The sequence below is a fragment of the Babylonia areolata genome, chromosome 3 (assembly GCF_041734735.1).
Source record: "Babylonia areolata isolate BAREFJ2019XMU chromosome 3, ASM4173473v1, whole genome shotgun sequence".
Taxonomy (NCBI): domain Eukaryota; kingdom Metazoa; phylum Mollusca; class Gastropoda; order Neogastropoda; family Buccinidae; genus Babylonia; species Babylonia areolata.
The window spans coordinates 27526010-27543487 of record NC_134878.1 but is presented as its reverse complement, the minus strand read 5'-3'; the positions used below and the strand labels follow the sequence as shown (position 1 = coordinate 27543487).

Genomic DNA, 17478 nt, shown 5'->3' with positions numbered 1-17478 from the left:
ACAATACGAGAAAGAAAAAAAAAAGTGAACGTCCCGCCACCGCACCCCCCCACCCCCCTCCCTGTCCCCCCAGCTGGCTGTACGACCAGAAGCCACCCCGGGTGGATTCCCAGCAGGACGCGCAGATCCTCAGCGGGGGACACGCCGACAGCCGCACCAGCCTGGTCTTCACCCGAAGACGGAGTACGGGTGACCCTGCTGACCTGGACCTGTCTGAGTGTCGCTACGTGTTCTTCGCCAAGAAGGGCGGGAAGATCAGGGACGGGGGTGCCATCACCAAACACGTGGAGAAACCAGTCATCTCTGCTGCCAAGGTCTGCTTCGGCGTTTGTCAGCAACTAGGTCAGTGTCTGGCCCTCTCTCTGTCTCTGTCTCTGTATCTCGCTCTCTCTCGCTCTCTCTCTCATCCATGCATCAGCCAATGTATCAATCCATGCATCGACCCCTGCATCAACCCATGTATCAATCCATGTATCAGTCCATGTATCAGACCGTGTATCAATCCATGTATCAACCCCTGCATCAATCCATGTATCAATCCATGTATCAGTCCATATATCAGACCGTGTATCAATCCATGTGTCAATCCCTGTATCAACCCCTGTATCAACCCCTGCATCAATCCATGTATCAACCCTTGTATCAACCCCTGCATCAATCCATGTATCAATCCATGTGTCAATCCATGTGTCAATCCCTGTATCAACCCCTGCATCAATCCATGTATCAACCCTTGTATCAACCCCTGCATCAATCCATGTATCAATCCCTGTATCAATCCCTGTATCAACCCTTGTATCAACCCCTGCATCAATCCATGTATCAATCCCTGTATCAACCCCTGCATCAATCCATGTATCAGTCCATATATCAGACCGTGTATCAATCCCTGTATCAACCCCTGTATCAACCCATGTATCAGTCCATGTATCAGACCGTGTATCAATCCATGTGTCAATCTCTGTATCAACCCCTGTATCAACCCCTGCATCAATCCATGTATCAACCCTTGTATCAACCTCTGCATCAATCCATGTATCAACCCCTGCATCAATCCATGTATCAGTCCATGTATCAGTCCATATATCAGACCGTGTATCAATCCCTGTATCAACCCATGTATCAATCCATGTATCAGTCCATGTATCAGACCGTGTATCAATCCATGTGTCAATCTCTGTATCAACCCCTGCATCAATCCATGTATCAACCCTTGTATCAACCCCTGTATCAATCCATGTATCAATCCCTGTATCAACCCCTGCATCAATCCATGTATCAACCCTTGTATCAACCCATGTATTAATCCATATATCAACCCTTGTATCAATCCATGTATCAAACCCTATATCAATCACTGCATCAACCCCTGCATGAGTCCCTGCATCAACCCGTGTATCAATCCATGTATCAACCCCTGCATCAACCCCTGCATCAACCCCTGTATCAATCCCTGTATCAACCCCTGCATCAATCCATGTATCAACCCCTGCATCAACACCTAATCCATGTATCAACCCCTGCATCAACACCTAATCCATGCATCAACCCTTGCATCAACCCCTGGCTGTGTGCCTGACAGTGACCTACGCCACCCCGCTGTCAGTCCGCTTCGCCGACGTGCAGTACGTGCCGGCCTACAGTGACCCGCTGTCTGCACAGTTCCGTCAGGCCGCCACCTCCCTGCTGCCTCGGGTCGGTACTCACTCTGTCCCTCCCGTCCGTCCATCCGTCCTTATGTCTGTCAGTCCATCTGTGTATCTGTCTGTCCATCCGTCCGTCTGTCTGTCCGTCCGTCTGCCGATGCTTTTAATGACGTGTTTACTCAGCGATGTTTTTTGACGACAGAATTATTAAACCATGCTTTGAATGACAAGTTTACTCAAAGATGTTCTTTAATGACAGAATTATTCCACGGTATTGTTAATGACAGATATATTCAGTGATGCTTTACATGACAGAACTATCAAACGATGCTTTCGGTGACAGGTCTACTCAACGATGTGTGTGTGTGTGTGTGTGTGTGTGTGTGTGTGTGTGGTGACAGCTGGAAGCCAAGTTCAAACAGAGTCTTGGTAAACGGTTCCACAAGGTGGTCATCCTGGCCTTCAGGTAAAGTCCACTTCTTTGTCTCCTCTGTCCGTCCGTCTCGTTTCGGATTCTCTCTCTCTCTCTCTCTCTCTCTCTCTCTCTCTCTCTCTCTCTCACACACACACACACACACACACACACAGACACACACACACACACACACACATATATATATATATGTATATTTATTTATGTATTTATTTATTTGCAGTATTGCGTGTATGGATCAATCCGTTTGTGAGCGTGTGGGTGTGTGTGTGCATGGTTTTTTTTTTTTTTTGGTTTTTTATGTTTGCATTTGTACACGTGTGTGGATGAAGGTGTGTTGGGGTTCGCTGAGCGTGCCCATGTGGTGTAGTGCTTTGCAGTGTAGCCATGTAATGGACAGTTGTCACTGCGCGCCAAAGGCATGCCGCACGCATACATGCACCCATTCTGAAAGTCAGAGAAGGGAGGAAAAATATTGATTACATGCAGGAGAGGTAGACCAGACAGACAGACCGACAACAAGCAGACAGATAGACAGACAGAGACACGCAGACAACAGACAGACAACAGACAGATGTGACAATGCACACACACATGTGCACCACCTCACCTGACCCCCCCATGCCACCCCGCCACCCCACCCCCACTCTCTGTCCCCCAGACCCGGAAGTCTGATCGTGGACTTTGAGGTTCAGACCAAGTTCAAGGGCGACGTGGCCACGGAAGCTGTGAAGCAGAAAGTGACATCAGCGGCGGAAGCGCTGGGGACGGAGACCATCGAGGGCTATGGAGCTCTGGAGCTGAGGGACGTCGGGGAGTCCTACCGTGGTACCTGCCTGACTCCTCATTTCAGGCCGTGTGACTGGGGGGTCCCCCCATCCACTGCTGATGATGCTGTTGCTCCGCTTCTTCTTCTTTCTTTTCTTCCTCTTCTTCTTTGTTCATTCATTCATTTAAGTCAGTCAGTTACTTAGCTAGTTAGTTATTGCAGATATTGTGTAACGAATATGGATCAGTCCGCATGCTTTGACACTACGAAACTTCTTCTTCTTCTTCTTCTCCTTTCCCCCATCCCTCTTCCTCCATGCCTGTGTCTTTCCAGCTCAGTGTACCAACTGTGTTGCACACACGTCAAGTCCAAATGATCGTCACTGAGGGTGACAGAACCCCACACACCTTTCTCCACGTCCCCACCCTCAGAAACCCACGAATCAAAGACCGATAACAAGTGGTGGGACGTCAAGCATTCCTGTATTCCGTGTCACATTAACCACACGCACGCACGCACGCACGCACGAACACACGCACACACACACACACACACACACATAATGATAATGATGAGGACGATGATATTGATGATGATGATGACGACGATGCCGATGATGACGACGATGACGTTGATGACTGTGACGACGACAACGACGACGACGAAAACAGTGACACTTGACAATGAAGACGGTGACGCCGTGCACCCTGGGTACATACAGTTGGGGACCGGGTGGACGCGGCAAGCCCCAGCAGCAGCGGTCTGACGGAGACAGAGATCATCATCCTGGCTGTCGTCCTCGCCCTCGTCCTCGTCGCCGTCCTCATCGGCCTCTGCAAGTTCCTGGAGATGAGGGGGGCCAGGCGACTCTCAGTCAGTACCTCTGTCTGTCTGTCTGTCTGTCTGTCAGTACCTCTGTCTTTCTGTCAGTCAGTACCTCTGTCTGTCTGTCAGTACCTCTGTCTGTCAATCTGTCTGTCTCTGTCAGTACTTCTGTCTGTCTGTCTCTGTCAGTACCTCTGTCTGTCTGTCTGTCAATCTGTCACTGTCAGTACCTCTGTCTCTCTGTCTGTCAGTCTGTCTGTCTCTCTGTCAGTACCTCTGTCTGTCAATCTGTCTGTCTCTGTCAGTAACTCTGTCTGTCTGTCAATCTGTCTGTCTGTCAATCTGTTTGTCTCTGTCAGTACATCTGTCTGTCAGTCTCTCTGTCAGTACCTCTGTCTGTCTGTCTCTCTGTCAGTACCTCTGTCTGTCTCTCCGTCAGTACCTCCGTCTGTCTGTCTGTCTGTTTCTATCTGTCAGTCTGTCTGTCTCTCTGTCAGTACCTCTGTCTGTCTGTGCCTGTCTGTCAATCTGTCTGTCTGTTAATCTGTCTGTCGTCTGTCTGTCTGTGTCCCTTCCCGCTAGCCCATTCACCGTTTCTTTCTTCCTTTATCTCTGTGTGTGTGTGTGCTTATATTTGTGTATGTGTGTGCGCGCGCGGGGGTGTATGCGCGCGGGGGTGTATGCGTGCATGTGCTTATGAATGAGTGTACGTGCGCGCGTTGTGTGTATGTGTGCGCATATGTGTGTGGGCATGCGTGCGTGTGTTTATATTTATATATATATGTGTGTGTGTGTGTGTGTGTGTGTGTGTGCACGTGAGAGAGAGAGAGAGAGAGAGAGAGAGAGAGGAGTTTGTCTGCAAGCGAGCACCTTCCTTACACGTCGAGTCAAAAACGTCTCCTCCACGATGACGTAAGGCAAGGCATGACGTCACAGCGCGCTATATATAACGTGTGCAGAAGCAGCCCGTGATGGGCTCGGACTCCAGTGGTGGCAGCACCAAAGGCAAGATGACCTACGGGGAGTTCATGGCCACCTCCTCCCCACCCTCCTCCAACGGCGGTGATGACTACGTGCTGAAGACAGGACCTTCAGGCTACCCGGCCTTCGGCAACCCGGGCTACCAGTCTGCTGGCTACAAGCTGGCGCCGTGAAGGGGGAGGGGGCAGTGGTGATGGAGGCCACTGCTGTCGGTGTTTCCCTATTCTCTTGCAGCGTTCTTATCCAGTTTATTTGGTGTTTTTGGTGTTTGTTTTTTTGGTGTTTTTTTGTTTGTTTTGTTTTGTTTTTTGTTGTTGTTAAGTTTTTTCTCATTCATTACTGTTTCCATATGGTTTCTAGCTTCTTTTTTTCTTCCATTTTTTTTAATAGAAAAGATAGGTGTGTTTCTGTGTTTGTATGTTAAAATATATGTAGATGCGACCAGAAGTGAGGGGAATTAATAAACAAAAAAAACAAAACAAAAAAATCTGCAGCTGTTGCTTTGAATAGTGTGCTTCTGCTTCTTCTCCTTCCTTCCTTCCTCTTGTTTTACTGTCAGTTCCCTACAAGATGGTTTCAGCCCGTACGCCTTGATTTCTGTCAGCGGAGAAAGGACAAGGAGGCAGAGTCCTAACTACAGCAGTCAGTCCCTGAACTGTGGAAAGCTCAAGACTGGTCCACACAGGGCATGCTATGGCCCTGGTATTCTGATAGGCTGCTGATGTGGTCACCTAGCTTCAATGTCAGTGTGAAATGTCCCAGAATGACCCCCAGCCTCACACACACACACACACACACACGTACATTCACACACTTGCATCACAGTTGCAAAATGTAGCAAGATGGTGTGTACCTAACAGAAACCATTCCCTTCCACTTTCCCCCCCCCCCTCCACCCCCCTCTTTCTCATCTCCCTCCCTGGTCTTAAAACCAAATATGTATATTTTACAATATAATGCTTTCCACTCGGTATCCGTATGGTTGAGGTCATTTTATTTTCTTCTTTCCCACTTTCATTTCTCTTTCAGGCATCTTACTTGTTGTTATATAAATATATATACACTATAGCTGTTTTATTTCAGTTATCCTTTCACTCCTATTGGATCATGGAAGTGTACTACAAAATAATGTTTTCATGCCCAGAATAAACTAGTTACGTATGTGTTTATTGATGTATTTTTTCTTCGTTACTTGTGCAAGCTGGTCTTGACTTGCCTGCCACAAAAGAAGTGTCATGAATCCAGTATATTAACCAGTGATAACATTTCCTTGTGTGTACACCTGTGTTATGTGTGTGTACACCTGTTATGTATGTGTACACCTGTGTTGTGTTATGTGTGTGTACACATGTTGTGTCATGTGTGTGTGTACACCAGTGTTGTGCCGTATGTGTGTACACCTGTGTTATGTGTGTGTACACCTGTGTTGTGTCATGTGTAAAGCATTGGGGGCAGTACGCAGTGTTACATACCAGTAGTTGTTTATCAAAACTTGAATATTCATTGACTTTCTTTGGATCGAGTTGATTATTAAAACTTTAGTATTCCTTGATTTTTTGTTTGATTTTTGAGTTGATTATTTAAGTTCCCTTTAACTAGCATGAATTCACTACTCCAATGACTATAAAAGGCTATGGGACATAAAATTTTAACCTTGATGTTAGCGTAGTTAAAGTTCCATTGACTTTCTTTGGAGTTAATTAAAACTGTGCTATTCACTGATTTTCTTTGGAGCTGATTGCGAAAACCTTACAATTCATTAATTTTCTATGGAGCTGATTATAAAAATTTTACTTTTCACTGATTTACTTGAAATGTGGAATAAAACCTGCAGAGAAATGTGATTTTTTAACAATAAATCTATATTTGACTACAAACTTTGTTAAGTGCTCTTTGAAAGTATAAGACAGGCAGAAAATACGAAAAAAAACTTAGCCGTATGAAGAGCACAGGAACAGGAGTCATGATGGCTGCTGGAAAAAGAGAGCGCTAGCCAGCGGGACAGAGGGGAGGTTACCCACTTCCGGGAGGTTATCGGCCGTAGTTGCTTTCGTTTTCTCCTCATAGGCGGATAGTAGTTTGCACAGGACAGGAATGTCAGACCCCTGCCGGAGTCTGCACTAGTTGGGTCACCGTTAAGTATGTGTAATTAAATCAGGTATTTGATTTTTTGTTAACTTTAGTCTGATAAAAAATACACTGTTCAAATAATGTTATTGTGTTGTGTTTTTCTCTGTTTTGCAATGGCTTAAAGATTGAATTCTGCCTGCTGAAAAATAAAAAATGAACATACATTGACTCACTCTGTGTGCACTCTTGAGTAACATAGCAGATTCACACAACACAACACACACATGCGCGCACACACACACACAAGATAATCAGTAAAGCAACGTTTATTTATTTTGTAAAGAAATTAAATCTGTCACGCTCTTTGCACAACCAGCCCCCAAAACTGAAAACTGCAGTGCCCACACAACCCATGTCAAATATTGTCCAACACTAGCCATTCCACACAAAGACACGGTGACCAACAAATATAAGTAAGGAAAAGGAAAGAAAAAAAACACAATAAAAGAACTGACGTAAAATGAAAAATGGAATGTGACATGCAAATTCAAATTTGACACTGCAAGTCCTTACCATCATGTATCACAGTTATTCTGGACGGAACATTCACACACCAGTACAACAATGCATGCAACACATAAGAACGCATCCTGCATAAACAGATGTTAATAACCAAAGGCAAATAAAAATCATACGGAAATCCTGTTCAAATAAAATAATTCAATGCATACAAACTCACTCACATTTTGAACAAAGGAAAGAGGCTACACATAATCCAATCCTTGTTTTAACATTTAGCTAAACAGACAATGCTCTGTGTGTGTGTGTGTGCGTGTGTGAGAGAGAGATTCTTTCTGTTGTTTAATACTGTTGGATGGTTTGGTTTGGTTTTCTAAATCCTTTGCTCTGTCCTCATCAGGCTAATGTTTCACATAAAGAAATGAATGTGTCCAGAAAAAAAAACAACTGCCCAAGACCTGAGCAAATTATAATTATGATCTGCCTACTTCCCACTCATTCTGTATGGATCCCTCAGTATACCACATCATTTCTGCAACACATTCAAGTGAAATGTCCTCTACAGAAAACTAAACATGCACAAAAAACAAACGCTTCTTGCAACAGTGAACTTTGACAATAAATAGTTTTTTTCCCAGCAAGTAATTTATAATCATCACAAAATGTAACACTCTTGCTCAGAATCAAAAGTTCAAATATTGGACCCCATGGACAGGAAAACCATTTGCAGAGACCCAGGCTCTGACACACAACTGACAGACCTGGAGGAATCCAGTGAACAGTTGTGTGCAACTTCCCAAGGATTCTTCACACAGTGGAGAGAGAAGAAAAGATTTATCCATGAATGGCTTTGCCGTCCACCTTGAGGGAATACACAGCAACGAAGTGGTCGTGTCCAGATTTGATGACCATTCGCAGGCAGTGCGCCTTCCTCTCCCCTCCACTGAAGTCCTCTGTCTGCACCTGGTTGTCCAGCTTGTCCAGCTCTGAAACAGTTCCACACTTTGTCACTACCCTAAGTATCATCCAGTGTTGGTGTGTGTGTGTATGTGGTGTGTGTGCATGTGTGTATGTGTGTGTGAGTGTGTGTCTGTTCCAGAGACAGAGACAGAGAATAGCAAGAAGTGTATGAATGAGCTCCAGCACAGACCCGACTGTTAACATTGTAACCCCTAATCCTCTTCCCCGCAATCCCCACCCCAAGTCCAACAGTGTTTTGGCTTTGTGTTTTTGTGTGTGTGGTTTTTTTTGGTTTTTTTTTAATTAATATTTCATCTGCAATAAATCAAAAGTTTGAATGTGCTGCAGAAAAATATATAAATGTGATGGGTGTTCATGCATGTATGTGTTCATGTGTGTGTGTTCATGAATGTATGTGTGTTTGTGTGCATGGCAGACAGCAAAGAAAAACAGGCACACTGAATGACTGACTGAATTAGGCAAACAGACTGACAAAATAAGAAAAAGCAAAATGTCTCCAACCTTTTTCTGCCATTGGTTCGAAGGAATCTGAATTTTCGTTTTCACTGGTCTCCAAGACAACGTCCTTCACTGAAAAACACAAGGTGTCTGTCAGGCTTCAAAGGATGACAACAGAACCCAGCACTTCCCACTGACAACAACACACACAGACTGACAGACATATACACCACACTCCACACTGATGGGCTTTAACCCTAACAGTAAGGTCTTCCTCAAACTGCACACACACATGCACATGCATGCACACACACACACACACATAGGCATGCATGCATGCATTCACACACACACACACACACATACATATACATACCATTACAGCAGGCCAGCTGCACCTTGTTGATACTGGTCAAAGCTTGGAATCGAATGACCACTTCCTGGGGAAACAAACCAGTTGTCGTCCAGAATGTCTCCTCCTTCCTTTAAAACCAGCATCACTACAGTGTCAGCCCTACATCTTATGACAGACACAAAAGCACACTACACAGCGGTAAGAACATTCAGCTTTGAAACAGTCTGCATGTCTGTAACGTGAAACAGTCTGCATGTCTGTGATGTCAAACAGTCCTCATGTCTTTGAAGTGAAATAGTCTTTATGTCTGTGATGTCAAACGGTCCTCATGTCTGTGAAGTGAAATAGTCTTTATGTCTGTGGTGTCAAACAGTCTGCGTGTCTATGATGCGAAACAGTCTGCATGTCTGTGATGTTCATGGTTCAAAGCCCAACAGTTCCTTGTGGGTTACAGGTGGAAAGTTAGGGTGGTTTTCACAACCTTTGAACATTTATGTTCGCACAATGGCATTGTGATAGATTGGATTTGGGGGAAAGGACTAATCTAGTAGCAATACTCCAGTGAAACACTGAAAAGAAAGGAAAGAACGCTCCCAAAGCACATTGCCAACTCAGGAATGTTTATATAAAAATAACAAAACTCAGCAGACAGACACTTGGTTGAGGGCAAGTTCCAGATGAATTTCTCAATGTACGAATAAAATAACAAAATAACTTTTAAGTATGTGAGGAAAAAATATCATTCTACATCAATTGCAGTTTCTCAAGGTAGGTGCCCTACACCATATCTGCTAGGCAGATGGCTGACAGCAGTATAATTTAATGTGCTAGCCTGGCCTTCAGTGCCTGCATATACATTGTACATATCAGAGTGGATTTCTTCTTCAGAATTTTTCCTTAAGACAACACTCATTCTACATATTCAGGCAAATGGCTACAGAAGCCTGTGAGCCGACAAATGATATCATTTGTTTGCAATATAAATAAAAACATTATGATTAGAGATGATGGAATTATTGAGAGGGTGGGAAACTCGGAAATGTTGCTAACCCTTACAAACAGCAAAGGAATTTTCTATTGATACCCATGACGTTGGTGAGAACACACACACACACACACACACACAGAGTATTTTTCATTTACAAGCATCACTCTTACTCCTTTAAAAATGAACAAAAAATGATTTTGTTGGTCGTTGCATATGCACAAGATCCCCAGTTTTCTTAAATGATTATCTCAGGAATTTTTAACAACAGAAAAGCACCGTTTGGCGTAAACACAACAAAGCCAGGCCAACAATTATGAACAAAACAGAAAACAGTTTCAGACTGGTTTTACCCATCGATCATATCCTCTGGTGGATGTGCATCATCACTGGATGTCGACAGGATGATCTGCGCGCCTCCGTTTGCCAGAGCAACGTCAAACATTTTGGGTGTGTTTTCACGTTTCCAGGCGAAACTTGTCGGCTCGAGGAATGCTGCTCTCTTGGCTAACGGGATGTTCGCACGTGTCTGTTTACCTGATTCGTCCAAAGATTTTAACATTCGGAGTGGCATTCCATCTGAAATAGAAGTATACTGGACCTGGGCAACTGTTTATTTTCATGGATTTCATACTTTAATATATACATGAACAAGTGTATTGATAATTATGTAGTTTTGCTCACGTTGACATTTGTTTGTATAAATTCAGATATTTATACGCTCTTGCGGATCTGAAACCACAAGTCGTCTGCAGTAGCAGTGATATCAATGTGATGGGCGTACTGTTACAGAATATCAAGTTACACAGCTGTTACAGGTTTTCGTTGTTTTATTTCATTTGATACTGACTGTCATCGACCTTCTGCTTTAAGAAGTTTACTATTGTTGTTCGTAACATACAAATAGCAAGATGAACTGCTTAATCTGGCACCGATTCTGGATAAGGACTAGGTTAACGACAAAGGTGATACAGTACATATTTACTTGGTTCATGCACGATGACTGAAGCTTAGTAATGACTAGTTTACAAACGTGCAAGCATGTGCCCTGTGTGTGTGTGTGTGTGTGTGTGTGTGTGTGTAACCATAAGTAAATTAACAGCGGAAATACGTGACTGAAGGAACTGAATGAAAATGGATATGTAGTTGTTTACCAGTAACGCAACCAGATCAGACTTTGTCAGTGTCAAATCGGGAGTACCTCAGGGCTCCGTTTTAGGACCGAGTCTTTTCCTGGTCTACATTAATGACTTGCCCGAAAATCTCTCCTCACAGACATGTCTCTTCACGGATGACACAGCTGTCTCCCAGCAAATAACAAGAAGCCAAGACCAAGATGATCTACAGCAGGATCTACAAAAGCTTGAAAAGTGGGAAAAGAGTTGGGACATGGCTTTCCATCCTGGCAAATGTACCACTCTTCCAGTCATCAGCCCCAAAAGAAAGAACAAACTACCATCTACACAGTCCGATCTTGGCAAATGTCACTTCGACCAAATACCTGGGGGTTGCCATCTCTCAAGATCTAAGCTGGGACCTACACATAAAAAACATCATCAGTAAAGCTAACAAGACCCTAGGTTTCCTGAGGCGCAATCTGAAAATCAGTGCTCGCAATATCAAAGAGACCCCTTACAAAGCACTGGTGCGCCCAGTCCTGGAATATGCGTGCACAGTTTGGGGCCCGTACACAAAAGACCACATCACCACCATCGAGGCAGTGCAATGAAGAGCAGCCCGTTTTGTTAACAACAAATAACACCAATATGCAAGTGTTCAAACGATCAGTGAATTAGGATGGACATCATTGCAGAGCTGGAGAAAGGTTGCACGGCTCACCATACTCTGTAAGATCAGACATGACTTGGTACATGTGGAGTTTGGAAAGGCCCTGTCTGATGGAAAATCAAAACTCAGAGCTGCAACCTCACGTGACAGAAGATTGCACTCCCACCAGCTAGACCGCCTCCAGTGTGTACGAGACTATCAACAAAACTCATTCCTGCCACATACATCCAGGAGTGGAACAACAACTTGACAGAGGCTGCTGTGACATCAGAGACTCTAGACCTATTCTGGTCAAGAGCTAGCAGCCTCCTGCAGTAAAGAAAAACTTTTTTCTTTTTTCTTTTTTTCTTTTTTTTTCTCATCAACCCCCCAAAAGTGTCAGAATAATCAACCTGAATATTGTGGACACTCAACGGATAAAGATGAAGAACCATTTATGATTTAAATGGCAGGACTTGTACTTGGAGACAAAACAAAAAAAATAGTTTCTAGATATGGATACAAAAACCTGAACTTAATCATTGAAGATAAGAACGACTGACCAACGTTTTCAATGAATTTTAAAGGTTAATTTTTAAGGCTTTCTAATAATTCTTTGCATTTCAAATTTAACATGATAAGGCATAAAATAATGAAAAGCCTTGCAGCTGTATTATTTGGCTCATATCATCTCACACAAGCTCATAGTTAAGGCATATATGATGATATCACATCTGTATCTGTTTGTAAACTGTGACTGGTTATGTATAGATCTACTGTTTATAAGTTGGAAACATTAAGTACATAATCATTCTAAATCACAAACTCAGAAACTGTGTAAGGTAGAGATTAAAAGAAATGAAGTCTTGTGGTGATATATTTCATGAACAGAATGATGACATATATATTCTTTTTTCAGATATACGGGTCTCAAAGTTAACCTGTTTTTCTGAGGGTCGGTGATAGTATTGAGAAAAAGATTATCCACTGACTGTGTAACCAAGAAGTTCTGCTCAGTCTTCTGCTGATTACACTGCAGTATTCTGACTGCTTTGTCCAAGTACACAGTTGACCCTACAGGCAACATACACAGACAGTTCAAACAGGTGTTGGTGATACTCCCACAACGATAATGCAGAACCACATGCACAGAGTATGTATACTGTACACATGTGTATGTGTGTGTGTGTGTTTGATAATGTGTTTTCCGTGTGGAAAAATTAAATTTGCTTTTGCAGTTTGAGGGCAATGGTAATATTTATCTGAACTTTGTATTATATTTGTCTTATGCTGTGTGTAGCTGTGCAATTCATGTGTGTGCATTTAACCTATTTAAGGTTTTATTACTGTTTCCGTGTGCATGCTTATTGTGGATGTGTGTACATGTGTGCTTGTGCAGAGATGTTTTCTGTCAAACCTCCCTAAATAATTATCTCTTTCACTGCCAGGAAAATAAGATTTAAGTGAAATCTATTTGCCAGGGGTTTTTTATTCACAAAAAAAGGAGTATAAATTTTTAAAAAATTCTGTGCTCTTTGTTATTGAAGAAAGACACATAAAAGTGTATATATATTTGGAAAGGTAAATGAATAAAGCATACAAAACACATGATGTTTTCCCATTTCATATATTTTTAGTGATATGCTGTTGCTTTGAAATCAGTGTTTTGTTTTTTGTCATATTTTCAACTTGTTCATTACAAACATTAGTCAGGTAATTTGCACTAAAATAACATTTTTTCTTGACAAATGCCGAAATGGATATCAGCACACACAATATCATACTAGAACAACCAGTTTTTAAAAAAAATTTTTAAAAAGAGATAGATACACAATGCATTGTGAATTCTCCAAATGATAATGTGGATGTGAGGCCACACCCCCTCAATCTCCACCCCCCTCCTCTTCACCACTCTCACACTGGTCACTTTATCCAGTTCTCATCAGGCTGCATTGGCTGAGTGCCAAGAAAATCACTCACACTGTGTCCTGCTAAAAATTCAGTCACTTCATGTCGTCTGCTACACCTGTACAGCCGGCATCACTCATTGATACAAATGATAGTCATGTCTTGGCCACTCTCTTGATTGCTTCCTTTATTTTCTATCAAATCATCCTATAAATGTTCATCACTGTCTTCTCCTTCGAATTTACACTTCAATTCTTTCTGAGCATCAGCTAAAGAAAGCAATCTTGGTTGATTTAGTTCGCCATGATCACATATCTTGAGCATGGTGTCAGTCTGACATTTTGTTGAGCGAGCGAGGAGAGGAGCCAGGCAAACACTGTGGCCAGTAACCCAACCAAAACATTCAAATAAAGGACTGCCTCATGATGTTGACGGTGTTTCTAGCTATGAATAGAATATAGAGAGATTCCCCAAGCTAAAGCTACAAGCATTTTTGTCAACAAACTGAATGCCAAGCAGGGAAAAGTCCAAATATTTCGATGACGAGTTATCTCGTCTTTGTGGCAGCGAAGCGTACATGCTTGCGATGACGAGTTATCTCGTCATATGATATAGGCAGCATAGGGGTTAAGAATGAATAAAAGTGTACCAGTTTACAGGTATTATTGTGTCTGTTTCTGCTCATTCACTGTCAAAGTCAGGATCATGGATTCACTCTCAGAGTCATGATCAGTCATTCACTTTCAGAGTCATGATCATTCATTTAATCTCAGTCATGATCAATCATTCATTCTCAGTCATGATCAATCATTCACTCTCAGAGTCATGATCAATCATTCACTCTCAGAGTCATGATCAATCATTCATTCTCAGTCATGATCAATCATTCACTCTCACTCTCACAGTCATGATCAATCATTCATTCTCAGAGTCATGATCAATCATTCACTCTCAGAGTCATGATCAATCATTCATTCTCAGTCATGATCAATCATTCACTCTCACTTTCAGAGTCATGATCAATCATTCACTCTCAGTCACAATCATTCATTCACTGTCATAGTCATGATCATTCATTGACTGTCAGAAGTGTTGACTGTCAGGGTGTGGTGACAGTGTGTGCTGTGTTTCAGGCCACTTTCCATGTGGAGTATGGAGACACCCTTCTCTTCCCCTCCTGGATCATCCACTCCAAGAAAGGTTGGTCCTGACCAGGGAAAAGAGGAAGACACACAACACAGTCCCCATACATTGCACACAGATTATGCAATGTGTTTGTATTGCATTGTGTAATTTGTATGATTGCTTTTCGTCTCATCAGATTTCTTGGTGTGAAATGGGGGCTGCTCTCCCTGGGAACAGCATATGGTCTCAGTGCAGTGCCAGTGCACTGTGGCAACACACTGTTCTCAAGGAGGACAGCCCCAGTTTCACATTGAGAAACCTGTTGTGACCAAAAGTAATACAGTTTAGTACAGTTATACAATACAACATAGCACAACACAACACAGCACACAATAATTCAATGATGGTTGATGTGTCCAGAGGCCTTTCTGTCAGCCCTGGGTCTGGTGGTGATGGGTATTCTGTACCAAGGACTGAATACAACACAACACAGCATAACACAGCACAGCACAGCACAGCACAACACAGCACAGCACAACACAACACAACACAACACAACACACAACAATACAGTGATGGTTGATGTGTCCAGAGGCCTTTCTATCAGCTCTGGGTCTGGTGGTGATGGGCATTCTGTACCAAGGATTGAAGTGCAGTACAGTTTTCAGTTTCAGTTTCAGTAGCTCAAGGAGGCGTCACTGCGTTCGGACAAATCCATATACGCTACACCACAGCAGCAGCGTAACCCAACGCGCTTAGTCAAGCCTTGCGAGAGAAAAAAAAAAGTACAACACAACACAACACAACACACAATGTTCAATACAATGATGGTTGATGTGTCCAGAGGCCTTTCTGTCAGCCCTGGGTCTGGTGGTGATGGGCATTCTGTACCAAGGACTGAAGTACATACGGGTCAGGGAAGGTCGTCGCTGTCCTAACATGCACTGCAGGTTGGTCAGTGTGTATGTCTGTCTGTCTGTCTGTGTGTACAGTTTTTTTGTGTGTGCAATGTTTATTACATGTTTATTTATGTGACATTTTGTGTTTGAGACAGAAATTTGTAGCAAGAAGGTAGGTGGAGTGAATACTGGGGTTGTTTGAGAAAGTTTATGCATTGTGTTTGTGCGCATGTCTCTGTTAGTATATATATGGAGAATGTAGTTCTGTGTGGATTTTCTGTGTAAATGTGTATTTCTGTCGGTTCTAGTTACATGTCTGTGTTTAGATCAATACATGGAAAACGTGCTTCTGTGTGAATTTTGTGTATATGTGCATTTCTGTTAATTTTGCTTTTGTATGTAATGCGGAAATGCTAATAAAGAAAAAAAAATCCAGATTACAGATGTTAGTGGGTATGCATGACAAGAAATACTACCAAGGAAAAAGAATGGTGAATGAATGTAGTGCAGTGTGTGTGATACGCAAAATCAGTTTGAATAAATTACATTTTTTAAAAAGAGTGAGTAACAATATCAGTATGATTTATTTGTGGTTTTCTGCCCATCCTCCACCCTCCATCCCCACCACATGGTCAGACGCTACATGCTGAACAAAGGGCACATCATCCAGACCTTGCTCTACGTGGTCCAGTTCATTGGGGGTTACCTCCTCATGCTGGCGGTGATGACCTACAATGCATGGCTGGTGGTAGGTGGAGTGGTGGGCCTTGGCCTGGGTTACTTTTTCTTTGGCTGGATGGAGGAGGAGAGCTTCCTGGCGCCTCTCCTGCACCCCCAGAGTCGCTGTGGGCTCTCCGTCAACCTGGACTGCGGCTTCCACGGCAAGAAGCAGGAGTTGCAGCCCCTTAGTCTGGCCGATGGAGGGGGTGCTGCTGGGGATGGGACCATCGCCTGTCAGTGTGACGAGAGTCACATGTAGACACTTGTCCTTCAGACGGGGGGGCGGGGGGGACCATCACCTGTGTGACGGGAGTCACATGTAGACCCTTGTTGTACAAACAGAAGTGGGGAGGGGGGGATGGGAGGGGGGCGGATGAGGGGGAACAAGACGTTGTTTTGTCAGTTAGAAAGTCAGGTGGTGGTTTTCTTTTAACACCTGTCTGACAAGAGCTGCATGCAGACTGCAGGGTGGGGTTGTACAAACAGAGAAGGACAAAAGATTACATTGTCAATTAGACAGTTAGGTAACTTTACTTTTATCACCTGTCAGTGTGAGCAGAGCTACTTACAGACTGTAGCAGTGAGTGGGGGGATAGTGTGGTGATGGTTTTATTTGGAGGAAAAAACACTCGACTTGGAATGGCAGATTGTTTGGCAGTAGATTTTTGTATGTTTGTTTGGAGCAGAGAGATGTGGTGTATGTTTTGTGTATTGATTTTGATTTGTAATGACTGTTTCGGCTCATAGTGGTGGTGGTTTGTTTTTGTTTGTTGTTGTTGTTTTTTCAGATTTCTCTTTCTTTCTTTCTCTGTTTTTTTTCTCTGTCAATTTTTATATGATGTAAGGAAAATATTTGTAACAAATATTCTTTGTTTTCAGTTCTTCTTTTTCTCTCTGTTATTGTTTTTCCTTTTTGTTGTGTTGTTGTCATCGAAGTGAGGTATGCAGTGACCATGGCTTTTCTGTCAGGTAGCCAGTGACTGACTTTTCTGGCAGGTCCCAGTGACCTTTCTGTCAGGTACCCAGTGACTGTGACTTTTCTGTCAGGTACCCAGTG

At 43.1% G+C, this 17478-nt stretch overlaps 3 protein-coding genes across 4 annotated transcripts in view; 2 read left to right on the top strand and 1 right to left on the bottom strand.

The window, feature by feature from the left end:
• LOC143279906 (uncharacterized) overlaps window positions 1–6948 on the top strand; it is a 39499-nt gene extending 32551 nt beyond the window's left edge. The window contains exons 16-21 of the mRNA XM_076584227.1: window positions 74–342; window positions 1583–1695; window positions 2048–2112; window positions 2741–2907; window positions 3570–3721; window positions 4633–6948. Of these exons, the coding sequence (XP_076440342.1) occupies window positions 74–342; window positions 1583–1695; window positions 2048–2112; window positions 2741–2907; window positions 3570–3721; window positions 4633–4827 (961 nt within the window). The 3' untranslated portion in view covers window positions 4828–6948. The remainder of the gene's footprint in view (window positions 1–73; window positions 343–1582; window positions 1696–2047; window positions 2113–2740; window positions 2908–3569; window positions 3722–4632) is intronic.
• An 87-nt stretch (window positions 6949–7035) lies between these two features.
• Window positions 7036–10520, bottom strand: LOC143280537 (intraflagellar transport protein 25 homolog). Its single transcript, XM_076585226.1, has 4 exons — window positions 10356–10520; window positions 9039–9145; window positions 8726–8794; window positions 7036–8229 (listed from the first exon to the last, which is right to left on the bottom strand). The coding sequence occupies exons 1-4, from the start codon at window positions 10445–10447 to the stop codon at window positions 8078–8080; spliced, it is 420 nt and encodes a 139-aa protein (XP_076441341.1). The 5' UTR covers window positions 10448–10520; the 3' UTR covers window positions 7036–8077.
• Window positions 10521–10746: 226 nt separating this feature from the next.
• LOC143280536 (protein SLC31A2-like) lies at window positions 10747–17468 on the top strand. Of its 2 annotated transcripts, none has more exons than XM_076585223.1 (5): window positions 10747–10820; window positions 12689–12922; window positions 14811–14877; window positions 15647–15752; window positions 16338–17468. In XM_076585223.1, the coding sequence occupies exons 2-5, from the start codon at window positions 12902–12904 to the stop codon at window positions 16678–16680; spliced, it is 537 nt and encodes a 178-aa protein (XP_076441338.1). In that variant the 5' UTR covers window positions 10747–10820; window positions 12689–12901; the 3' UTR covers window positions 16681–17468. The 2 variants fall into 2 exon arrangements, with proteins under 2 accessions (XP_076441338.1, XP_076441340.1); XM_076585225.1 differs by lacking the exon at window positions 10747–10820 and adding an exon at window positions 10830–10967.
• Window positions 17469–17478: the final 10 nt, after the last annotated feature.